We start from the raw sequence: 26,237 nt of genomic DNA on the forward strand, positions 1-26,237 counted from the left end.
ACGATTCGCGCCTGGGGAGGGGGGGAGGTTGCCTGCAGCCCCCCCCGCCGGCCCCTCCTCCTCTCTCCAGCGGGAGGGGGGCCTGGGGGGCGAGCTGCAGTCCGGATATTTGGGGGAGGGGGCGAGCGCAGCCCCACCACCCCCGTGTGCCGCGGGCGGGGGCCTCGCTGCCGGCTCGGCATTGGAGGATCGGTGCTGGGGAAGGGGGAGACTGCAGCCCCCAGCCCCCGCGGGCGGGCGGGGTGGGGGCCGGCCTGCTGGCTCTGGCTGCTCTTGCATTGGCGGATGCGGGGAGGGAGGGGGGCAGGAAGCGGGGGGGCAGGGGGGGAGCCCGAGTGGCTGGAGGGGGGGTCTCCGTGAATAGGGTGGGGGTCTTCTCGTCCAAAGAAGAGAGGAAAGTTTGCGGCGCCGGTGGTGAGGGTGCGTCGAAGCGGGCGGGGCCCGGACCGGGGCCGGCGGCGGCGGCGCTTGGTCGGGGAGCAGCAGCCGGGGGGCCCCCGCTGGATTTTTGTAGGGGGGGTGGTATCGCCCCCTCCTTCTCCTCCCCCCAGGGGTGAAAGTGCAAGAGGAAGTGCAGCCGCTGCCATCTTTCCTCCGCTCCAAACACACAGGGACGGACGGAGCCGGCAGCCCGGAGCCGCCGCCGGACCCCCGTCCCTCCCGGCTGCTGCCGCCGCGCCGCGCACGCCCCTTCCCGCGGCGGCCCCGCGGCCGCAGCGCCTCGTGGCGGCCGGGCCCGGGCGGGGCTCGCGCGGCCGCGCGCGCGCCTCGGCCGCCCGAGCCTTTTGTCTCGCCCCCCCCGCGCCGCGCGAGCCCCTCGCGCCGTGCAGGGAGCGCCGCGCGCGCGCCGCCGCCGGCCCGGGCAGGGGCGGGGAACGAGCAGGAGGAGGCGGCGCGCGCCGCCGGGCGGCCCGAGAGCGCGCGCGCCCCCTGCGGGCGCCGGCGGGGCGGCGCAGCCCCCATGGAGCGGGTGAGCGAGGCCGCCGCCTGCGGCCCCTCGTCGGGCTGCTACACGTACCAGGTGAGCCGGCACAGCGCCGACGTGCTGCACAGCCTCAACCAGCAGCGCAAGAACGGCGGCCGCTTCTGCGACGTGCTCCTACGCGTGGGCGACGAGAGCTTCCCGGCGCATCGCGCCGTGCTGGCCGCTTGCAGCGAGTACTTCGAGTCGGTGTTCAGCGCGCAGCTGGGCGACGGGGCAGGCGGCGGCGGCGCGGAGGGCAGCGCGGCGGAGGCGGCGGCGGCCGGCGGGGCTGCGGCGGCGGCCGGCGGCGCCCCCGGAGGCGGGCGGGAGCTGGAGATGCACACCATCAGCTCCAAGGTGTTCGGAGACATCCTGGACTTCGCCTATACGTCGCGCATCGTGGTGCGGCTGGAGAGCTTCCCGGAGCTCATGACGGCCGCCAAGTTCCTGCTGATGCGCTCTGTGATTGACATCTGCCAGGAGGTCATCAAGCAGTCCAACGTGCAGCTCCTCGTGCCCCCTGCACGCCCTGACATTATGCTGTTCCGGCCGGGGGCTGCTGACCTCGGCTTCCCTCTTGACATGACCAACGGTGCCGCTTTGGCACCCAATGGCAATGGCATTGCCGGCATGCCTGAAGACGAGGCCACGCGGGCTGCGCTCTCGGCTGCGCAGTCCTCCCTACCTGTCCTGCAGGGTGTGGACCGCCTGCCCATGGTGGCAGGACCTCTGTCCCCACCACTGCTGGCTTCACCCTTCCAGAATGTTGCTGCTAGTGCCCCCACTTTAAGCACCAAGAGGGGCAGAGGGCGTCCCCGTAAAGCCAATCTCTTGGACTCCATGATGTTTGGTACCCCAGGGGGCCTGCGAGAGGCTGGTATCCTGCCTTGTGGTCTCTGTGGGAAAGTATTCACAGATGCTAACCGTCTTCGTCAACACGAGGCTCAACATGGGGTGACAAGCTTACAGCTGGGCTACATAGACATCCCACCCCCTCGACTGGGTGAAAATGGTGTTCCTGGTCAGGATGACCCCGATGCACCCAGAAAAAGAAGCAGGACGAGGAAACAGGTGGCCTGTGAGATCTGTGGCAAGATTTTTCGGGACGTGTACCACCTGAATCGGCACAAGCTGTCACACTCTGGCGAAAAGCCTTACTCTTGTCCAGTGTGTGGCTTGCGATTCAAGAGAAAAGACAGGATGTCCTATCATGTTCGATCTCATGATGGCTCTGTGGGAAAGCCCTACATCTGCCAGAGCTGTGGAAAAGGCTTTTCCAGGTAAGGGAGTGCTTGTATGTATCATTGACACAAACGGAGACCTAGGAAGTTGACTTTCCAATCCCTTGGGAATGTACTTAGGATAGTTTGACTGTTCCACTTCAAAATGTCTGAAGAAATGAAACTTCCATCATTTTCTCTGGGATGCTATTCTGCAGTCTCTTGGAAGGGTTTAAAAGCAATTAAGACATAAAACTGGGAGTCAGCTGGCTTCTGGCTAACATTCCCAGCTTTGTCCCAGAGTTGGTGTATGCGTGTCCTTGGGCAAATCAGTTAGTCTCTCCCTCAAATGACACTCTTCTGTGAAATGGCTTTTGAAATAATTACCTGCCTCACAGAAGTGTCTTGAGATGACTGGTGTGTAGGTAGTTTGAAGGTGCTGTTGAAGTGCAAAATAATACATCTCAAGATTATTTTTCTCCGTATCCATTTTAAATTTTCTTTTTCTTAACTTCCCTTCATTTCTCTTAGTTCGTAATGTTTTTTATCACCCAAATGTGAAGGAAGAGGTGAGATTTCAAAGGCTGCAGCATCAAGTATCTTTTAATACATGATCTTTGTGTCCTTTGGGTTTACATCCTTCTGAAGGGGATCCTGTTTCTGCCCTGCAACATACGTAAGATCTGTGCATTTAATGTTGCTGATTTTTTGTTGTCGCTGTTTGTGGGAGCTAATTTAATAAGTAGTTTGGTACGTGTAGTTGTGTTAGTGGTATCTTATAGTCTGAGTTAATGAATTTGAAACTTTTTTGGAAGTTTGCTGCTCGCTTTGAGTGTAGTAGTAGTAGGGGGGATGGTGATGCATACACTCTGCCTTTTCTATACCAGCAGTCACTTTTCTATAGCAGTTGATTTGCTCTAACGTGAGGGTAGGAATCGAGATCTGAAAACAAACCAAAAGGCCACCAGGCTATGTAAAATGTGGAATTGTGCCCCTGCTCTCATTTTGATAGAGAGACTTTTTGTTATTGAAATAAATAACAAAAACGTAGCCCCACCTCCCCCTCTTTTTTTAATCGGCAGTAATTAGGGGTGTGTCTTCACAAGGTCTGCAAGATTCAGTTATGGAAGGTCACAAAATGAAAATTTCATCCGTGGCTAGAAGTGAAAGTATTTTTCGTATTACAGCTCTACCTGGGATCGTGTACCAATTTTTATTGGTTTTATTGACACTTAAAGATTTCTGTTATCCCTGTATGAAAGGGTTTTGTCATTAAGGGAAAGAGAAATACATGTTGAGTTCTCATTTTTCGCAGTAAGTTAATGTGAATAGGCGGGAATACTGTTAAAAAAGTAAACAACAAAACCGTCTGCATATCTGTAAAACCAGGGTATGAATGAAAACTAGAGACTCTTTAAGAGCAGCCAAAGGGAGTTGGAAGCGTGATGTCTCATTTTAGTGTCCTTTCCTTTATTCAGTAGCGCAGCACGTGAGGTTGCTGGGCTTGAGGTACCCAGAAGGACCCCCAACCAGTCTGTCCGGTTCCACCGCCTCAGCCCAGCGCTGGAGCATCGGGTTTAAGAGGCTCACTGCAAAGTTCAGCCTATTTTCTGTCTGCAGTGCGTGAATTCCATCCCGCGCCCTCTCATTGGTGCAGCTGGGAAGTTGGGGGAGGAGAAGGTGGAGAACTTGTTTCCAAGCAGTTTTGGTCTCATACAATGACAAGCTTTCTTCCCGCTAGGAGAAACTCCCACCAGGACAATCTGCAGCTCTTCAGTCCTTTCTTCTTCAAAGTAGGCTTTGCTGGTTGTGAAAAATGGTCTAACTTTTTACAGTAATAATTTGCTCTTCCATTGCACCTTCTAGTTGGAATGTTCAGAGCACTTTATTTGTATTAATGCAGTCTCCCCACCAAGTTGTGAGTTAGGAGTATTTTTTCATCTTGCAGGTGGAAAATGTTTCACAGCGACAGAGCTTAGAGAATCTTTTTGCACAGATGTGCTTAAAGTTGGCTTTTTACATCTGTGTTTGGGACGCAAACCAAAAGGGTCTGATTTTCAAATATTCAGCAACTGTAAATCAAAGTGCCCTGACTGTCAAGCTCTAAATAGGATTCTGGAAGCGGACATGCAGGCTTGAAAATTGTAACTTGTATTTCCTGTTTCCTCTGATCATTCAGTCATGATTTCTTCCTGAGAAAATGCTGCCTTTTTAGCAAGTTGGAGGGGGTACAGAACCAGTTAGAGTCCCAGTTGTTGGTGATCTGGTTCTTGGCAAGTTAAAAATCACTACGTTTGTAATTGATACATCACTGGGAATTTTTTTTTTTTTTGTTAAAACTGTAATTTTGGTTTTAGTATTTGTTTTAAGTGTGCTTATGTTATTTTCCTTCAAGGCCAGACCACTTGAATGGACACATCAAACAGGTGCATACCTCAGAGAGACCTCACAAGTGTCAGGTAGGAGCCAGAGGGTTTAGACTGATGTGGGTAATCTTTGGCATTGCATTTACGTGTGTGCAGACGATTTTGAAGTACCAGTAGAAGTACCATGTATATGTGAATTGGGATAAATGTTTGTAAAGAACAGTGTTCCACAGTGACATCTGCTTTACATCCCTCCTGTCCCCCCTCGCCTCATCTACAGCTTTGGTTCTCCTGCCTACCCCCTTCTACCAGATGTTCTTCCGTACTACTCTGTCCCAGTCTCACCCTGGTTCTCTTACCCAGCCACAGGGGCTTGGAGTCAATGTCACTGATGATTCCCTCCCTTTTTTTTTAATTGCAGTTGTTACTATCAGGAGGCTCCAATGCTGACTTCAATTTTTTAGAATAATTTCAATTCAAAATTAGTAAATTGTGATTATCAGATCTTGCCAAGATACTATTTTTTTAATTGCATACCCTTCAGAACATTGCACTGAGCAAAATTGGAAGCTTTTTTTATCTCAGGGAAAATATAAACAAGGACATCACAATATCATTTGTTGAACGATGTTATAATGTTGTATATAGTTTTTTACAGTTAATAGGGTTTAAAAGATCAAATGAAGGAAGATATTTTGTAATTTGTTTACAGAGAAATTTAAAAAGTGCCTGGAAGTATCAGTTAAAATCAAAGTTGAGAATCAGCTTCCACCATCACACATTGCCATCAGAGAGATGTTGGGCAAACTTGTAAAACAGTTGTTGGGCTAACAGTCTCCATGCTTGGCTTCTGAAGAAATATTTGGTATTTATTTAAAGAAGCTGGAGCAAGATCCTTTTCTTCTTTTTTGAAGACAGTGAAGGTTAGAGGATTTTTTCTTCTAAAATATTTAACCACATTTTATGAACCAAGTCAATCCTACATGACTGCTGCCTCCTGATCTGCATTTTTGTGTATGTTTTGAAACACCTCTTCGATATTTCCTTCAAATTGTGAGTGTTTTGAAACATTTTGCAATTTTAATAATCCTGAGAACAGTTTTCCAGGCAGCTGGAGCCATCTAAAGGTTTCTGTTGACATCCATATGATCTGTGAAAGCCCAGCACATTTGAAAGCCAGGTCATAGAGCTGTCACATTGATTTAACTGTATGTCCTATATAAGGCCTTAGATTGGCTCGAGCTTCTTAAGATGATTTATGTGTTACAGATTTATATAAATTGGAAAATTCCACTCATAAAAAGAATTCACAATGTGAGGACAGCAAGAGGTCTGTGGATGAACTGATGATGAATGTTTACATCCCAACATGAACAGACACTCATCAGTCTTTTGCTAGTTGATATCAAGATTATTGAATAAACACTGTTTACAGATAACACTGAGAGCTATGAATTGTCCTTGCCAGCTGATGACCAATAATTTTTTTGTAGTTTAACACAGATTTTAAAATGTTAAATACCAATTCTGTGTGAATCAGAGGATATACTAAGAGCTCAAAAGTAAAGAAACACGGGAGCTAAGATGGCACAGCCAAGCTTAACTCCCATTTCCTTGCACTCATGTATTTGTGATAGCAGTTTCCAAGAACAGTCTTTTTTATCGTGTATTGTCTAAAGTCCCATAATATTATATGCACTGTTCATTTCAGTTAAAAGGTACAGGCTATAGGTTACAATTATCAGGACAGAGTTGAGATTGTCCTTCAGGATTGGTTTGTTCTTGATTTTTGACTGCTTAGCCCTGCAAAGTTAATTTTTCATGAATCTTAAGGCGCAGAAATTTTGTTAATGACCTGTTGTGTGTCTTTGCAGAAAATGCTTTGTAATATCAGATTTAGAAAGTCTTAAATTTGCACAGATCTGTTATACATTGTAGAAACCATAGAAGAGAAGCAGTCACTGAAAACTTGTTTCAAATATGAAAGCTGATGTATAAATTGATAACATTCTCCTTGTGATTATCTCATCACCAGTTACGTGTCAGTTCCATGATATGTATCTCACACAGGATCTGGCCACTGAGAAGGAAAATAGCTTTGTATTGGCATGTCATTTGCCCATTTTCCATTCCCTTTTTCCACTGATTTTGTTTGGCAAATTAGCTCCCCATGAGAGCAGCCTGAACAGCATTGAGCATCCTTTTTGAATCTGTTCAGTCCCTGTTGAAAATTCCTGTTATTGTCATGCTTTGTTTATGTTTACTGGAAAAGAGAATTGCTCTGTCAGTAAACAGAAGAGCATTCCAGAATCTGCTATTGTAATGGCATTTTTGGAATTTGTGCTCTGTTGTAATTTAAATGAAATCCATTGGCCATTTCCCTGCGCTTATGTATCTCTGCAAACTGATGATATCTAATGATTTGTTGGTGTGGCATCACGGTACACTTTGGAGTACCAAAACAAAACTGGGATGATGTCAACCCAACCTCAGAATAAATGACAGTATGAGAAACAGGACAATTTTAAGCTGAATATCCCTTCAACAGCTGTAGTTTTCAGTGCTCAGTTTGTAATTCTGCACTCATCCCCTTGAAGTAATGGCTGTGCTTCACAGATCTTTCACAAGGATCTTACGTTCCAGCACCTCTAGCACCTGATGCCAAAGCCTTGAGTCCAGCTTCTTCATTACCATTAAAATAGACTCAGATTAGGGAAGGTCTCCACAGAGCCAAGGCGGCTGAGAAATCAGATCCAAGAAGTTGCTTTGGTGTCCAGGCAAATTGGCACTCTGGATCTTTTCCCTTGGATTGTTGCACTGGTGATTGTTTTTTTTTCTCCCCATTAAGTTCTGGATATAGGAGAAGGGGTAAGTCAGTTTTGTAGCCAGAATGGGGTAGCTCAGTGTGCTGACTCCTCGGGACGGGCTGAACCTGTCAGCTTGTGCCTGTCAGTGTGTGAAAGTTAGGCTGCAGTTTGGGAGCAGTGATCTGAAAATCTGCGGACGTGAAAGAACAAGGGGAGAAAACAGAAGTTTGCTCCTTCTCAGAGACAAGACAGGCTGTTCTCCTGGTTAAATTAAAGCACAACTTAATTGGCATCCCAAGTCCAGTGCATATCCCATTGATTTCAATGCAGAATGAGTTTCTTCCTGTCCTAATTTCTCTTACTTCCTGCCTATTAGCAGGAAAATGGCAGCCACCATGGAATAAGCTCAGAGACATCCACATCCATAGAAAAGTTGAAACTTCAAGAGGTATTTCTTAAACAATGTTTTTTAAACTTTATGTATTCTTTTTGATCTATTTATATACCTGTGCAATGTTTGATAGGAAAGCACTGGAGAGTTTTCTTCTATGATTAACAATTAATGATAAATACTTAGCACTCATTTAGCACTTCACATCTTTCATAAAATAAAACTTTTTTTTTTCTCTATACCTTTTATAAGTATTAACTGTTTAAATATTAACTTTGGGGTTTTCTTTAGCCCTAGTCCTGTCTCCCATTGTTACGATTCAGCTAAACTGGTTCTTGCTTTCTCCACTGGACTTAATTATTTTTTTTAAGCTTTGTTGCAGATATATTTACTATATAGCTTATCCAAAGGTGAGCTTTGCACAACTCAGCAGCAAGAGTGAGAAATCAAACACATAAATTATTATATTGCGTTTCCCTAACCTTTCAACTTGATAAGTTCACTGGGGGATACATAATGGTTTTACTTCTGGCATCACTGTATTTGTGTGATTTGTCTCTGGTCTGCTTCATAAGCTAACGCACTCCCAATGCTTGGGTATAGACCTTCCTGCGGCTCCATAGCTTTGGATTTACTGATGATGGATCTCTTGGCTGTCATTCTTGATTGTCTAGTCATATATCTTTAGTTGATATCCAACAGATTGATTAGTATCATTGCTGCAATCCTGCCTTAAGAGAGTGCTTACCTCTAAGAACATTTTACTAAGTGAAAGCTGCACCTGTTTTGCTCAGCGCTGTGTACTGAGATTTCAAATAAAGAGAAATCTTTCATGTTCAAGAATTTGCCTCTTAATCTTCAATACTTGCAATTTATGAATCTTTGTCTGGTGGGCCTAGTTAAACTGTGTATATCACAGAAATCCAGATAATTTTACTGTTGCCTTTTTAATTTCATTAAGTCCTGATCCTCTGAGGTGTTAAGTCTTGTGCTTGCTGCAGAGCAGTCTTGGCTCCATGGGAGTTTTCCACATTTAAGCATCTCACAGGATCGAATGAGTGTAAAGCCTATTGAAATTGATAGGTGCTTTTAAGCTGCCTTCAATGTTTTTTGGATTAAGCTCCTGATTAAATGAATTTTATATAATTACATGTTATCCTCTTCTGTATTATCAGTTTCACTCATTTGAATTATAATTTTGGAATTTTGCTAAGATTGTTACTTTAACAAGTCTTACCTCTATTGAAGCAGTGGTTTAATTACTCACTGATATTTATAAACAGATTATGTCCAGTTCCCAAGACATTGAACAGCTTTATATATTCTTTCTTTGGGGGTTCTGGTTATATCTCTTAAAACTGTTGTTTTATACAAAGTTGGTACAAACAAAACACTGTACACTCTTGAAAGTCACTGCTCCTGCTTGGTCTGGTCATTCTGATGTGTGTTCGCTTTTGTTTTTCCTCTTGCACTTGTGAAATGGTTTAGATTACAACTCTAATACCTTGTGCAACATAATGCTGGTGATTTATTTCCCTTCACACAAGAGCAAGCCTTTTAGAACTGGCCAGCCATTGTAGCAGGCTGTGGGCATAGCCTGCCTGCTTGCCCATTGCTGGGATTATAGAAATGGGAGGGAGCCTTCACTCATCATATGGATTTCAGCTGGAAAGTGGGCAAATAGAATCAATTTTATCTTATGCCAAATCAAGCCTTTATTGTGGTATAAGTGGAATATGATACCTTGACCAGGGGTAAGTTAAAACAGGTCACAATGTCATGCAGTTATTTTGATACCTGCTCAGTTCTGAGGCTTCACTTCTACGGCTTGCCTGTACTGCTACTGTGGATACCAGGACAACTCTTCTGCTGTCTCTCATCATATTGTCATCCCAGATAATTCTCTGATCCTTTGTTTGTACATCTTCACACTCCAAAAGAATTCTGTGCACTGAAGTTAGATTTATCTCATCAAAGAGTAGAATTTAGGAAGATGACAGAGAGGACATTTTGAGTGGTCTAAAGTGATTGTAATAGCTCAGTGAAATGGCAGAACTTACTGTAAATGGAAAGAAATGGTTTGTGCTATTTCTTTTAAATATTACTTAAAATTTCTTTTAAATATTACTTCAAATGTTAGTATCTTCATCCTCTGAAAGGGGCTAAAGCCTTACAAGTCTATCTTGATTTAACTTTTACCGTCTGTAGTATCTTAGAGCTGTTCTCTTGCTGCCTTAATTCTTTTGAGTAGTAACATTACATCTTGTGCAATGTGTTCTGATTTTTTTATTTGGGGGAAAATGGCTTGTGCATCATGTAATTTTTGTGTTTGCACAGGATCTAAGGTATTTACTCTAAAGAATACTGAATATATTCAGCAAGATCAGTGCTGTTATAGTTGATGAGTCACATGGTTCTCGTTATACCTGCAGACTTGTAATGCTTCCTTTGCCACTCGTGACCGGCTGCGCTCACACCTGGCTTGTCATGAAGACAAAGTTCCATGCCAGGTGTGTGGGAAGTACTTGCGAGCAGCATATATGGCAGATCACTTGAAGAAGCATAGTGAAGGACCAAGCAATTTCTGCACTATCTGTAACCGAGGTAATGAAGAAACTATTTTTTTATTCCAGTGGGATGGGACAGCACTCGAGGGGAGCTGTAAGGCTGCGTGACTCTCTCTGCAGCAGGAGGAGGTTATACCCTATATGTGTACATACATATATACTTTTCGTACTGAATACTTAACCCTGAAACTGATGGAGTATAGGTCTGGCCTTTTCACATAGCTGATAGTTCCCAAAGAAACTCAGTTTAAATCTGAAGCAAATTTTATTTGCTAAATAGCCAGATCCCTATACAATAACTATGATAAGTTACCTTGCTTCTGTTTAACATACATTTTTTTTTCTATACCTGATTAGACTTGAGTTCTTGCAGTCAGTTTGGAAGGAGAATCTTTGAAATACACATCAAGTTGAAAATTACACACAACATAAATCTACATTATGTTACTAACTCTTACTTAACCTCCTGGTGCAATAGAGTCAAGCTGCTTCTCCCTCAACACAAGAAATTGCTTTGTATTAGTGTACCTTTCTAAAACATAATTTGTAAAGAGCACTAGAAATGTGCTTTACCTTTATTTGTACAAATACAGCTTTTCACAGTTGGAAGGGACCCATAAAGATCACTGAGTCCAACTCCTCGCTCCTTGCAGCACTGTGTAAAACTAAACCATATGACTAAGAGCTTGTGAAGCTTTTCCATCTGTTTGTGGTGGTACTCTTCAGTTGGAGAGAGCTGGAAATACAGGCTTTGTGGGATGTAAGGCAAGCTGGAAAAATTATTTTGTCTTATTGGTGTCTTTTTTTTGAGTGATTAATACACACCTTCAAAATGCTATGTATACGCAGGTATACATAGCTAGTAGGTGTTAGAAGAGGTTGCTGCTGTGTTGTGGGATCTTGTTTTTTCTGATGAGTCTTTTTTCCTGATGTGGTTTTTTTTCTGGTTTAAAAGAGGTGAAATCTTTTGGGAGAATAAATCTCTTCTGTGTTTAATGTGCAGGGAGCTTTTGGAGTGGATGAGTAATGAAACATTAAATTGCAAGGGAAGTATTTCCACTAGTTGAACAGCCTGTAAGGTCCTGAAAATGATGTGGTCAGTGTGAGTGGAAAAGGCATCTGGCTTGAAAATCTTCAGGTTTTGAAGCTCCAGGTAGATGAGTGAAATGAAGTTTGCCCTCCTTTTCAGCCAAAGGCCTGGCTTCTGAAAAACTGCTTAAGCTTATCCTGATTCTTTTTGTGACAACAACGTGGAAAATACTATTCGAGATCCAGGTGCTATGCTGCTCTCCTTCTGTTCAATATGGTGCCAAACAGGAACTCAAATGGATGGGGGGAAATTTCTTGTTTCCACTATTTGTAAGGTTGCCTTTCAAGTTAGCTACCACTGGGTGTCACTGCAGCTCTTTGAAAATGGAGCCAGCGTGACAAAGACAGACCCGGCATTCAAACAATAAAATGACTAAGTGGTTTATCCACATTTTACAAGTCTAAATGTACAGTGGAAATTTAAATAAAATATACACTTTTCTGTAGAAGGACAGGGAACCTGTTGTATAGCAAACTTCAAGCACCTACTTTCTTCTTACAGTTTGTGTATTTCATGGGAGTTGTCAGAATTGTCTGCTTGCATCAGGACTTAGAAAATGTCATTAATGTGGTGAATAATGTTAAATTTCATAGGAAGTGTTTAGATTCATAGGAAGGGGAAGCTACAGACTGGATTTGTCAAACAGCTGTGTTGTAAAGTCATTGTTTTATGGAGTACATTTTGATAATATATTTATGATCAATGACAGCAGAATTTTTAATCCCAAGTGTTCTAGAATCAAAGTGCAATGTTCATTGTTTTAAATAGTTACCTTTTAAAATGTAGAGCCTGGCAAGATGAAGTGTAATGGAAAATTTCTGGATTAGAAACATCTATTTGATAGGCATTGGTACAGTCAGAAGCTACACAGAGTAACACGAGCACAGCTGTGCCGTGGCTGCGGTGCTTATGCAGTGGGATTTAGTTTATTCTTCCCTTGGCTAATGTGCTGATGTGTTTTTTAATTGAAACTTAGCTGGTTCTGGATACAGTAATTGTCAACCTCTGGATATAGTAATTGTCAAGCAAGAATGCTCTACAAGCTCAAGCTGACTGTAGAGAGAATTTTGGATGTTGGCTTACTTAAAAAAAAAGTGGATGACAAGGTGACTCTTAGACAGCTGAACATGCCCAGTGTTTATGACAGAGCTTAGGCTCCCTCAGTTTATCTCATTGGACTGAAGGCTTTTGTATGGGACTAAATCAAGTGTCTCATGTTGTTTTAAAGGTTTAGTGGATTTAGGAGATGGGGATGGAACTCAATACCTGACAGAAAGCAGTAGGCAATGGTTTGCCATGTCACGTGTGTACTCATTTGTTGATCATACTTGCTTCTTTTAACAACATGGCAGTAAAATTTCAAAAACCTACCAGCTGTGATTTGGTATTTTTTCCAGGTTATTTTCTTACTTGGGTTCTTTATGTTTAGAATAATCATGGAAGCAATTAAATCTTGTTAAATCAGGGAAACAGTGAAGTGTTTCTGGGGGGTTGTGTTGTTTTTTTTTTTCTCCCAGGGATTTTGAGTTTTGTTTTGGGTTTTTGTTGGGTTTTTTTTGTTGTTTTTGGTTTTTTGGTGTGGTTTTGTTTCTTTTTTTTTTTTTTTTAAGAATTTGTCTAAAATGTACTTTAAAAAACTAATCCTCAAGCCTCACTTTTTAAGACAGAGTCTCTTTAATCAGTTTAAAAAGAAAAAAGACATGCTCCTGTTGTGTTGTTGCACAATCTTCCATTACCATCTTTAGGAACTTTATTTGCTTGTCTGGGCTTTTTCAAGGAATTCAAGAGATAATGACTTTGGCAGTTCTAGGGCTGGTACTTAGTAATAACATGTGCAACTCAGAAGTTTGGGTTTGTGTTTCAAACACACATTGTTTGTTTCAGAAATCAGAATAGTTAGGAAAAGGCTAAATATTCCAATCACAAATGAGATAGAATTTATTTTTCACACTGAGTTCTGGTACATTCATGGTGGACAGAGTCCATTAAAGCAAGACACATTCTCCTCATGTTCCAGCTAAATCCAAATTACAACTTTTGAACGAGGAACATCCTGCAATTATTTCTACAGTGTATCTCCTTGTAGATGTTACCTAAGAGATCAAAGGATAGGTCCCACTTATATAAAGCAGATAATTTCCTCTCTATACATGTTTTTAATATTGGCTCTTCTGGTATGAAGAAATAATCTGCTCTGCAAAGTAGAGAGTTGTGTATGAGTAAAGCAATAAATACATTCCTTCTCTGAAAAATATGGCCACTTTATCCTCTGGATTAGTCTGACTTTGCTCTGAAAGAGACTTCTAAAAGTGAAAGTGAAAGTGTCTAAAAGTGAAAGATTATTGTCCATCTTCCTAGGACAGGGATTCATAATTAAAGTCTGGTAGAGATAAAAAGGCCAGGGCTAAGTGCTTCAGAAAAAAAAGTTAGTATGAAAACAACCCCAAAAAGTTTCCCTTTAAACTGTTTCTCATGTAGCACTTGGCATTCTTATGGTTTTGATGGAAGTTGATGACTCACATGTTCATCTGCCAAGTGCATAAAGGGGAGCTAACACACTTTGCAGCAGTTTTCATTATATAAAACAATGTACTCTACAAATAGAACTGCAGCGTTCAGAAAAAATATTGTGTAGCAGAGATTACAAGTTCAGATTTTCCTGTGTCAGTTGCAGTATAGAAAAGCACTGAATCCCTGCATGTAGTCTTTTTTTAATGGTTGGCAGTGAGATTTTAATGCATTGCTGCATCAAAGAGGTTGATCTCAGCATGCATGTGGTTATTAGCCACATGTGTGAAATAAGCAAAGTACCTTATAGGTGGAAGTGTCACCATTATATCTGTACATTGTGCCCTTTTCTCTACCAGTCAAAGACTGGTTCTTTCTCATCTCAATTTTTGGTATTTGTAAGAATATATTCTCTTGTTGCCTAGTGAGATTTTCAATGTGGCATTTCGTGTCTGAGGCTAGGTCTTGCATTATTTCGGAGGATAATATCCTTACAGTAATTCCCTGGATGACTTGGCCTTGGTCATTCTGCTCCATTGTATATTGAGGGTTGTATGTTCTTGGTTCCTCCAGTTACCATGTATCTACTTTTCTTCACTTTTATCTTCAACTCTTCACTTTTATCTTCAACTCAGGGGTCCACAGTAACTACCTCTCGTTCATTCTCAGCAGCCTGCCCTTTTTCCCTTCAGCAGGTTGCTGGGGAGTTTGGTCTTGCTTTGTAAGTTCTGTATATATATAATTGTTAATAACCCCTGGATAAAAGTCTGGGTAGAGGGATATTCTGTGTACTAGGCACAGGGAAATCTAGTGTAAAGCCACATTCATTATTAAATTCAGCACCTGAAACTAACAGCTGCAGTCCGAAAATCCACCCCAAAGATGTGTGCAGTACTTGGATTGCATCCTTCCTAAAAGATTATTATATATCATCAAATGTAAATACAGTTATACCACTACAAAAATGGCTTTATGGTAGAATGTCTATTCATATTTTAAGTGAAGTCTTGCTTTGAAAGCTCTCTTGCAAGGACTTGTGCTGTAAATGCTATATATGTTTAAAAAAAATCTAGGGCTTGGGTTTTCTCTCTCCAGAAGGGGAACCTGCAGCTCTGGGTCTGTGATGGTGAGCCTTGTGCTGTGTTCTTAGTTGTCAGTGGAAAAATGTTTCTAACATGAAAGTGCCCTAATATTCTGTTCAACATATAACAGAAAATTAAGCTAGTTGTTGGTAGCTTTACTTCTGTAGGAAGTTTTTAAAACTCTGCCCTCCTTGTGCCTCTTATATGGTCCAAATGTACTATTTTTTATTTACAATTAGTAGTAATTGCAGATCTTATTAAGGTTGAATTTTAAAACATTCCAAAGTATATGTGAGGTAGTTTATTGCATTAAGGGAAAAGGACATATTTGTGAGATGTAAAGAAACATTTTAAAAAGCACATGCACAAATGTAAGAAAGCCTGTTTCATTCAGAAATCAATTGTTTGATATATATGTTTTTATTTTCAGTGTTTGGCGCTTACAGATCAGAGCTAATAAAAATATTGACATTTGTTTTTAATATATTTTGCTAGCTGTAGACAAAATATGAGTTCTAGTATATTTTTTAAAACTCAGGATGAGCTGACTGCAGGAAATGTTTTTCAAAAATTACTGTAGAACAAAACTGTATACCTTAAAAAGTCAATAGTTTTAGCTTTCTTTCTTCTAGAAATCACTCTAAATGCTAGAAACATAAGGGGCAAGTGCACTAAAAACCAACAAGGGGCAGTACCAAATAGCATTCCTTCAAATCTTAACAGTATAAAATATACTAATTGGAACTGTTTTCCGAAGTATTATCAGATGACAAAAGCATTTTTAATTAAAATAAATAAAACAGCACAAAAATGGTGAAGAGACATGGGTGCCTTTTTGTATGATGTCTCTTCGTCCTTTTTTTCCAGAAAGTTTCATGTCACCTGCTAGGTTTGCTTACACATGATTTGTTTCTCAAGGAGGCTGTTCCTTCCTTGTGACTAACAAAAAGCAAACTCAGTCTGATGAAAAGTGTGCATTGCATTACTGCCTGATGATGACAGAAATCCTACCTGAGCATGTCAGAGGGAACTGGTGGAACAGCAGCTTTGTGATAGGGAGCAGGAGCAAGAGAAAGATTAAAGGAACAGGGAAGGCAGATGTGTGTCTTTGCTGATGGCAGGATCTCATCTCCTTTTATCTTGTTTAGGTTTCTCCTCTGCCTCCTACTTAAAGGTCCATGTTAAAACCCACCACGGTGTTCCCCTTCCCCAGGTCTCCAGGCACCAGGAGTCCATCCCGAATGGGGGAGCAGCGTTCCACTGCGTCAGGACCTATGGCATCAAAGGCAAGAGACTCGCTGCTCTGCACCTTGCTGCTCTGTGCAGAACTTTGTGTTGTGGGGTGTTGGGCTGGGCACAAGAAACGGGAGGGAGGAAGGACAGGGAAAATACTGCAGAGAAGCTTAGGGAGATGCAGAGGAATTCCATAGCATCACACAGGATGTAATCTCTATCATTGGATAGCCGATTTAACAAGTCTAGGGCAAGGAGATGGACACATAGGAGTAGGTGAATTTTTGGCAGCTTCTTTGATTTTGAAGATTGAAAAAGCCATGTTAGTTCATCTTGACCCTGTTCCTTGGAGTAGTCAGCATCTGAATTTTGCCTGAGGGCGAGTTCGTTTGTCCCACTTCACTTGAATCTCGCGTCAGTCAAGCCTCGTTTCTTGTTTTGATGAGGAGCTATACTGTACATGGATCCAGCTGTCTGTAGCTAAACATACACTTCTAAATGCAGTTGTTGTGGAGGAGAGGTAAAGGGTGATAATAGTACTGGTGCTTTTTTGTTGTTTTTAACATTTGTTTAACTTCGGGGCGGGGAAAAAAAAGATGTTATCATAAGCATAGCTAAAGAGTATTTAACTTCTGAACAAGTAAACCAGTGTGTTTTACTGTGTATAATAGTTTTTTGCTTCTTGGTTTGAGCTGTCAGTATTCCTGATGAAGGTGAAACATCAGAAAATTCTTCAAAACCATGGTTATTCTGGTTTTCTTCTTGCCCAGGAGAATGCAGCAGGCTGGGTTAAATAAAGTCTGTGCCAGCAGAAAGCTAGAGTGGTGTAATTTTTTCCATTGAAGTCTTGATAGAGTTACTACAGAAGCCTTTTAGTTTTGGGTGGTGTGCTGACTTAACAAGAGATTTATTCCAGCTCAGTGGTGTATTGATTTCATGCATATACTGTTTGGTTTGTAATGCTGAGTCCAGAGCAAATCTGTCTTTTGGGTTGTGCCAAGTGGTTCTTTGGTCTCTTAGAGTTAATAGTAGGTACAGCCTATTTGTATTCAGAGGCTTGTTTAGTGAGCACGTCTGGGTTTCTCACGCTCATTCACATGCACTGAGCAAAAAAGTGTGGACAAACTTCCTTGGCGTAATGCCAGAGGGGAATGGGGAAGACTCCAAACATACCAATGGTTTTGCCAGGACATACATCCAGATAAATAACATCCCTAACCTCTCTGCTGTTTCACACTACAGTATTTTAACACAGAACAATTTTAGGTTGTGAAGTTCACTTCTAATAGTGTTGCACTTGTGAAAAAGAGCTCTGTGAGACTAAATGGAATTGCACTTCTTAAATTGCAGTAGCTCACTGCTGTTTTGCTGAGTATTTCCAGGTTTCTTCACATCTTGCTGCAGCCTGTTGTACTTTATGAAGTTTCTAGGCTCTCCCCCAAAGTATCAACAGTATTTCAGGAGTGTGCAAGTGAGTTGCACCATTAAAAACTCATCATTAGTTCCATCCTTTCATAGTGTCTGAGGTGTAAACATTATGAGACATCCTTGGGATTCAAGAAGTGTTATATAAACCAGAGACCCGTTGTGGTTGCATTCAGTATTGTGACAAATCCCTAATGAAACCCCAGCTGCTGCTCTGACAGCAGCCTAGTGGTTTGGAAAGGGGACCTATCCTCAGGGGCTTTAGAATATGAGGGATTGGATGTTAAGTGTATATCGTTCTGTTGTGAGACGCATTAATGTGATCAGGTAGTAACCAATATAATTTATTTTAATGCATGTTAAATACCTTGCTTTGGGAGCTAAGATTCTGAAAACTTCTCTCTTTTCTTTTTCCCATAGAAGGCCAGAAATGTTCACATTCGGACCCGATTGAGAGTTCTGATTCATATGGAGACCTCTCTGACACCAGTGACCTCAAGACTCCTGAGAAACAGAGCACCAACGGGTCCTTCTCGTGTGACCTGGCAGTCAGCAAAAACAAAATGGAGACGGAAGGAGACAAGAAGTACCCGTGCCCTGAATGTGGCAGCTTTTTCAGATCAAAATCTTATCTGAACAAACACATACAGAAAGTTCACGTCAGGGCCCTTGGTGGCCCATTGGGGGACCTGGGTCCTGCTCTAGGATCCCCCTTCTCACCCCAACAGAACATGTCTCTTCTAGAGTCGTTTGGGTTTCAGATCGTCCAGTCAGCATTTGCATCATCCCTAGTGGATCCAGAGGTCGACCAGCAACCAATGGGGCCAGAGGGGAAATGAGATCAGTTTGATCTTAACAAAGCAAAGCAGCAGTCTGGCTATAATGATAAGATGTTGTGAATGAAAGAGGAAATAATGGAAATTTGGTTCTATAGCTGAGAATTTTTTATTCAATTTAGCTTCCCTCTTTGTCTCATGCCCTACCCCACCTTTAAACCTTCACTGTGGAGAGGGAGAAAATGCTTCTTTAGCTGATAAATTACAGAAGATGGTGGCCTTGAATAGCAGACATGACCCAAAACAAATGGAGCTTTAGAGGCTACTGCTGGTGTTTTCTTCGTGTTCTTCTAGAATAATCAAAAGTTGCCAGCACTGGTCTGAGAATGAGACAGTTGTAGTGAACGAGGCACCTGGGGAGCTGCAGCTACAGGGAGCTGTGATTTTGTTCTCTCTCTATTCTCCCGCCCTCCCTACACTCCCCCAGAAAAGCAGTAAGTTTTAAAAACAGACCCATTATTGAATATAATGTTAAGTAAAATGCCCCATGGTTCCTAGCAGGTTACAATGCAGTTGTCCTTTTAAAAACCGAAAAATTTAAAGAAGGTGAGAGAATTTGAACCCCTTCTGCCTTTGTGAGGCTGTGAGTGCTGCAGCAGGACTGAACTGCTGAGAAAAATCACCTTTCAGAACAGGTTGTTTTTATTACTTTTGACCATTAAACTTGCTGTCAGGTTTTTAATTCTTTATTATTATTATTATTATTTTAGGACCTGTTGTAGTGAATTGCTACTGAAAAGCCAGTCTAAGGCGATACACAGAGCACTCGTAAAGCAGCAGTCACATTAGGGTTAGTATTAATTTTTTTTTTAGATGTACTGTAATTAATAACTTGGCTAGCTGGTTGTTTTAAGTCTATGAAAGAAATAGTTTTTATGAAAAAAAGGAAAAAAAAAAAAGGAAGGAAAAATACCATTACAGTCTGGTTGACTGGTGCTCATTTTTCATGTGGGGACCTAGGGGATGAACACGATCAGCTATCGGGTTAACATTATGTACCACTGACTTGTTTAGTGTGAATAAACCCAGGGGTTCACAGAGTGATTTTGATTTAATTGGATTGGACTCTATTAAAGAAGTTAGTATGTTACTTTGCATCCCCTCGTTTTGTCTGGTTTTTGAGCAATTTAGCCACCTGTCCAAAAGGTGTGCAAATGAGAGCCAGTAAATAATATGTGAATCCCACTCTGCAATGTGCTGTATTCTCAGTGAGCTAGGCTTTTTGGCCATAGTTGTGCTCTCCTGATGTGTCTCTAGTCAGGTTTGCAAAAGCCACTGTTACTTCTTTCTTTTCAAAATGAAAAGGGTTTCTAGTATAAGAGGTGGAAAATGCAAACAGCATATCTTTTTAAAAAGAATTTATTACAAAATGCAAAGAAGCTGGGCTCTAGGCTGTTGGAGATTCCATTTAATCTGAAAATACCACTTGTGCAGAAATAATGTCCTTTCTTGACCGTCTCTTTGCTTCCATGTAACTAGTCAAGGTTTTATGTACCAAACCCAGGTATAAATGTTTAACACAGGGTTAGGAGTTAGGAATACTCTGAGTTTTAATTATGGTTCTGCTGTTGATGATCAAGGTCCCATAGAACAGTTTCCTGAATTTATTCCTTAGTTTCATGTCTGAGAAGAATTTTCTCTACATCACAATTGTTAAGAGGGTTATTGAGCAAAAGTTTAAGCAGTGATTTGGTAAACTGCTTTATGTGTTGAATGTTTCTAAAAAGGCCACTGAAGACCTCAAGTCCTGCACCAAACTTGCATCCCATGAAACAATATCTGTCTCCATCATACAGTGCTGGAGCAGGACAGACCCCTTAGACCAGGTTCTCATTTGCTGCAGGAGATCTGTCTGTGTAAATGAACACAGAGCTACAAACTGTTGTACCAGTCTGCATTGCCCAGGTGCTCCTAACCCAAACCCTGCAGCTGATGCTTAACTGATAGAAAACACATTCCCACTTTGGTTTTATGTTAGATTTAGAGAGCCCTTTGTGAATATATGGATTTTGGAATTACATTCTAAATTCTACAGAGTTAAAAGACCCAGGTTCCCTCTTGTAAGTAGCTACTTTTTGTACTTGCTCTCAACTATTATAAATCAAGGATGAATAATCAATGGCTTTCTCTTTATAGCGCCAGCACTTTCTAAATTGAGAGCATGTTGCAGTGGACTTGATGTTTTGCTATTAATCTGTGTTGGGAGACTGAAGGACATGTTCTTCTCCAGTCATCTCCTCCCAGAATCCTGGAATAGGTATGAGCCTCATTTAGAAGGAAAAACCAGTGAAAAAAACAAACCCCACCACTAAAGCTTCATGGAATTGCTCTTGTTTTACTGGTAAGATTAGTGGACAGGTAAAAACAGAACATCTTAAAAAATTGTCAAAACGTTTTTAAACACCTTACAAATCTACTGCTGAGACAACCTTTTAAGATGCCAAGCAAATCAGGAGAGAGCAGGCTTTCCAGTCAGCATAACAATTTATTTGGATTAGCAAATGCAGCTGCAGTCACTGATTCACTAATAGCTCATAATCAATCCGCAAGGGAAATTCCTGTTGAACTGAGGCTGTATGTTGCAAGATAGAATTTCGTGTCCCCAGTGTTACTATATGCACTCAAAGAAGGTGTACTAGTCATAAAATTCAACTCCAAAAGCTAAGTCCAGAGTATATGCCACTTTCATCCTACATTAATTCCCCTGACTTAAGTGTTACAAGTGGGTTGAATTTTGGCTATATCTATCAGAATTTTATTTTGAATGCTACAAGATTTGACCTTGTAAAACAAAAGAAAAGCTTTGAACTAAAGACAAAGCCTTCTGAAACACTAACTGTGCATTCTGCTTGTCAAAGAAAATGCTTACTAAGTTGTCATGAATACATTGAATGAAAACTACTTACTTCTCAGTCTAGTGGACAGGGAAACAATTAGGCAGGAGGTTAACAATCCTGAAATGACAGTTCTAGATCATCCTAGTGTAAATGGGAGAGATCTGTACCAACACAGGGGGCTGGTGCAGGCTAGTGCCAGTAGGAAGTTGGGCAGCTCTTTAGCAGAGGTGTGTTTTCAGTGATTTTGCTTCTTTGGGGGCATACTTTTCCATTCTGGGCCGTAATTTAATCTACATGCAAATTCTTTCTTATTCTGTACTTTGGAAAATGCCTGTTTCTCAAAAACATGAGACAGATCCAAACAAAATTTTGTTTTGAGAAAACTCAGCCTCACAAGTTCAGAGTTCAAAGGGAAGTACATAACATGCCCTGAGCTGCAGCTTGTTGCTCTTACATTTTATTTTTAATTGGTGTGTAAGTGTATAGATGATAGTTCTGATTTTGGGCCACCCTCCTTTCCTTGCCTTCTTCTTTGGAGGGCCTGCAAGCCAATGTTTGAGTCAGTGCACGAGTCAAGAAGGAAACTGCAGTTCATGCAAATTTATATAATCAGACTTGTAGTATTTATATTGTAGGAGTCCCATAACTTCTCATCTGAGGCTCAGAGCCTTTTGCATTAGGTATGATGAAAACATTTTCAGTCATTCATAATCTAAATATTAAAGACAGACAAGAGAGGGATAGATGCTTATAAGAGAGTGAGTGAAAGATAAAGGACTAAAAACCACTTGCATGCATGCTTAAATGTTGTGTTAAATGTGGGGGCATAGACTTCTCAAGTTTCTTTTGTTGCCTGAATTTATCTTCATAAATGAATTTATCTTCATAAATCCACAGCAAATGCAAGGTGAACCAATTTAATGTGAACACCATACTGAGTCAAATTAGGTGATGTGACCTTGCATTTTTCAAGTCTTAAATGTGTGCAGACAGTGTGGCTCACCTGACACATGGCAATGTGCATGTGAGCTCTCAATCCTAAGTGATTTGCCCATGATGATGTGGGAAATTGATAGCAGAACCAGAAATTGAACACAGATTTTTCCTTCTCTCAATCCAGTGCCTTAATTGTAGTAGGGCAAAGTATTATATGTTGGGGGGATGAATTTTTTGTTTTTTAAAGCCTAGAACTATTAAGATGGTGTGGAGTTGGTCTTCCTACCAGTCTTTTGAGTAATTGTACATGCCCAGTCACAATTTTAGACCTATTTGAGTGCCAGTGACTTAGGGAATATTTGTTATTTCCCATGTATTCCCTGAAATTATTGTTCCTCCCTCAACTGCTATCAGCAGTAAGGAATGACTTGAATAGAAGAGCTGTGTAACTGAATGTCTATCTAACTCAACTAATTGAATTGCTAGTATGAAAGCTAACCTAGATTTTGTAGGCTCTGTTGTAACTTTAGTGTCTTGTTTTTCACTAAATCTTTGTTCCTAGAATTCAATATCTAAACTTACGTCTTGAGTCGGGAGTGGGCTACCACTTTCAGCTTTAATTTTTTTTAAGGTGCTTGCTTGAGGAAGTAGATGCCAAAGTAAACTTCAAAGGAACTCCAGACTTCAGTGTTGAAAGAATGAATGGAGAGCAAGAGCTCTCCTTGGGTTTCATGAGAGATAAATGGGCAAAGTGAAAAACAGCCACCAAAATTCTAAATAATGAAACAGGAAAGGCTTCTCTACACAAAAATAAAAAGATATTTTCAATTGTCAGAGTGGCAAAAACTCTGAGAGCAAGTGCCAAACAACACTGTGCAGGCTTTTTCAGCATTGTGATTATACCTTAACAGCATTGTCAGTAGCCGAATGTTAATTAAGCCAGCTTAGTACTGTTCACCTTTTTTTGGGCACAATACCTGAGTTTTATTTGAACAGAACATAAACTGAGAGTGAATCTCTGAGTTTATGCTCTCAGTTGCACCCTGAGAGACAAAACAGATGAGCAAAGAGGGGAAAAAAAACCACTAGGAAAATTTAAAAAGGAAAACAGATTCTGGAAGATTCCAGTGTCTCCTGAAAGAGCCACATTTTTTTATCCTGAGCATCCTTTTCAAAACAAGATCCTTCAGCTGTTGCGAATGAGCCCTTGGGAACAGATTTGGCTTCCAGCCCAATCTGCTGCAGCTCCCTGTCCCTGTGAGAAGGCAGCGTGTTCCAGAGCACTGAGCCTGGGACCTGGAGGGAGGGAGGCAAGCAATGCTCTTGGGCTTCAGCCACAGGTACTGCTAGAGTCAGCACCAGCACTGCCACGGTGCCATCTACCTGCTCCCTTGACCCTCACCCTCCACACCTCCCTGTGCCAGTGTGGTACCTACTCGGATGTGTGCAGCTCTGCAAATAACTCTGTTGGCTGTAAAACAAAGCAGGAAGCTATTTGGCTAAAAAGAAAAGAAAAAGCACCATTTAAAAATAGTGATGTAACATTAATTGCAGAGTGATGCAGACCAGGAGCAGGAGCCCTGGCTGTGAGGGTTTGTGGTGATGGTTGCAATGGTTATGGCACGTCAGTGAAAAACCACAGCTGCGCACTCTGTGGTGGCGGGCAGTGAAGGCCTGCTTGCCAAGAATTAACACCCTGTGTCATCTCTAGCCTCTTCCTGTGTTGTGTTCCTGTCTGTAAAATGAGATGATGATAACCCTTTGGTAAGAATGTGCCAATATTTCATTGGCATGCCAAATTGTGCTGCACAGTTGTGCCCCTGAGCTCTGTCACAAATGTTTGGCCTCACTGACTTCAGGTGTAATGCAAAGTTAAACAAGCATTTGGCCACATTTTTCCTGAAAGGTGTTGTATTTAAATTTATTTAAATACTGCCTGGCACTATTGATTTGCTCTCAGGGTTTATGTGAATGAAGCTTTTCCTGGGTGGCCTCCATACTTGTACTGCAATTTTGGAGACCTGGAAGTGCTCTGAGCTGAGATGTGCTGAAGGAAGGAGGTAACTGGAGTCTCACTGATGTTACAGTGACTGCCTCCCAGCTCCTGTGTTCCATGTGGACCATGGAGTCACTTCATGCAGCCACTGGCAGCCATAAATGCTCTTGAGCATCCTGCAGTCCCATAATGACCTTGGGTAAGTGATTTTATAATAAATCAATCTCATGCTTGCCAATACCTTTTTGGCTGCTGTGTCTACAAACTGGTGCCTTCTCCAGGCAAATTTTACACGCCCTCTGCAAAGTTGTCAGACTGACTGCTGGCTCTTAAGGAATCAACCAAGCCTTGCTCTTGGGCTCAGAATTTTTCTTCGGTACTGTTGTAATCTGAAAGTTTGCTGCAAATTAGTGCAAATACCAGAGTAAGAGAGAAAATAAAAGGCTGTTCTTAGATGTCCTGTAGAGTGAACAACTGAAACATGAGTGTGGAATGAGCCAGGAAAACTGGCGTTTTTCCCTGGCTGCACACCATATGGAAGAGACAGTGCCTTGGAAGGGAAGGAGAAGAAAAGTTTGCCATTGGCTCTGATGAATCCCAATCCTGCTTCTACTGAAGTTGTTGGGAGTCCTCCCATTGTCTTCAGTGTGAGCAAGAAAGGATCTTAGGTGAGGATGGATGACTCTTTCCCTACTTGAATGAAGTCTCTTGCCTATTTATGGGCCTGCTTCTATTGAAACCGAGCCTGTTTTAGCCTTTTTGGGTTCTTAGGGACCTGTTTGTATAAAGCAACTTACCTACCTATCATTTTTTTTTCTATTGTGTGTATTTTTTGTATGTTCTGTTGGAAGGTGAAGCCTCTGTAGAAGGGGATACAAAACCTGATTTTTAAATAGTAATAAACCAAAAGAGAATTAAACTCTGCAGGCTGCATGCATTCATTTCCTGGAGATGGAGAGTAGAGACCATGAGTGCACAGAGAGATGGCCTGGACTTCTTGTATCTCAAAATCTTACTCTTTCCAGAGAGAGTTCTGCCTTTGCACATCTCCACAGCTCTATGTGACAATTCATAGTGTGGTGGGCAGGTTGCAACACTGTGTATCAGGATGGCCTTATTTCAACTAGGAAATCCTTTCTCTGGCGCTGTGTGATGAGATTTCTTGTTTTAGCATAAATGGGTGGAGTAACAAGTATCTGTGGAATTCGGTATTGTCCTCATTGAATGGCAATGAAATAAAACTGAGGTCATATAAATAGATTTTTATTTCTGGCCTGCCTACCTCAGATGCTGGGGCATTGGTAAAACGCACAGTGTTTTAACTCCACGCCCTTATATTCTAAAGAAATAAATGCAAGTATTAGGTGAAACTTTACTAAGCTTTGTTCCTTACTGGCTTTTTACCTCATGGTATTACCAGTTGGATCCTTAACTTTCTAAAAGAATGGCAAACTCAAGACCAAAATAACAACAGAGGCTTGCCCTGTATTTTCTGTAAACATACTTAAAGGAACAGAGTCTTTGCTTTCGTAAATAGATGTAAAAAAAGTCGACATGCCTATGTCAGTCATTAAAAAGGCTATCTCTGCATGCATATGGCATGTGTGTGACCCACAGAAAATAGAGATTTGCCTTTCTACACAGGAAAGAAAGGGCATCTTCCCAAAATAAACAACTCCTCCCACAGCCTTCAGGCAAACACCTGTGGAGAGAGGTCTTTCACTGTACCTGTATGCCAATGGTTTTATCTGCTTTCAGGTCAGCTAAGAAATAAAATCCAGAGGTGCGAGGTCTGCATTGTAAATGTCCATGAATCCTGCGCTTTATGAGGAAACACTAGTAGCTCCACTGCAAGGTTTGGTCTCTGCTTCTCTGCTCACATGTTGAATTACAGAGACCCATTGCAAAGTGAGTCTCTGCTTCTGCTCTTACATTGATGACTCCAAAGTCCCAAAGCCCTGGAGAGATAAGAATATACA

General features: G+C 41.7%; 1 protein-coding gene across 6 annotated transcripts; it reads left to right on the plus strand.

Annotated features, from left to right (window-relative positions):
- Positions 1 to 371: 371 nt before the first annotated feature.
- Positions 372 to 25,177, plus strand: PATZ1 (POZ/BTB and AT hook containing zinc finger 1). Of its 6 annotated transcripts, XR_014855351.1 has the most exons (7): positions 374 to 2,244; positions 4,580 to 4,643; positions 7,734 to 7,805; positions 10,181 to 10,352; positions 16,144 to 16,281; positions 18,074 to 19,279; positions 20,626 to 25,177. XR_014855351.1 is itself a non-coding variant. In XM_085076039.1 (6 exons), the coding sequence occupies exons 1-6, from the start codon at positions 962 to 964 to the stop codon at positions 18,490 to 18,492; spliced, it is 2,145 nt and encodes a 714-aa protein (XP_084932165.1). In that variant the 5' UTR covers positions 373 to 961; the 3' UTR covers positions 18,493 to 25,177. The 6 variants fall into 6 exon arrangements, 5 of the variants coding, with proteins under 5 accessions (XP_084932167.1, XP_084932168.1, XP_084932165.1 ...); XM_085076039.1 differs by having other exon boundaries at positions 373 to 2,244; positions 7,737 to 7,805; positions 18,074 to 25,177; XM_085076038.1 differs by having other exon boundaries at positions 18,074 to 25,177.
- The last annotated feature ends 1,060 nt before the right edge of the window (positions 25,178 to 26,237 follow it).

Source organism: Lichenostomus cassidix, chromosome 15 (genome assembly GCF_008360975.1).
Source record: "Lichenostomus cassidix isolate B80296 chromosome 15, HeHo_3.0, whole genome shotgun sequence".
In the NCBI taxonomy this organism is placed as follows: domain Eukaryota; kingdom Metazoa; phylum Chordata; class Aves; order Passeriformes; family Meliphagidae; genus Lichenostomus; species Lichenostomus cassidix.

Coding starts and splice junctions, on each gene's coding strand:
- PATZ1 (XM_085076038.1), top strand. CDS start 962: ATGGAGCGGGTGAGCGAGGCCGCCGCCTGCGGCCCCTCGTCGGGCTGC. Junction 10,353..16,143: donor CTGCACTATCTGTAACCGAG/GTAATGAAGAAA, acceptor TATCTTGTTTAG/GTTTCTCCTCTGCCTCCTAC. Junction 16,282..18,073: donor CAGGACCTATGGCATCAAAG/GCAAGAGACTCG, acceptor TTTTTCCCATAG/AAGGCCAGAAATGTTCACAT.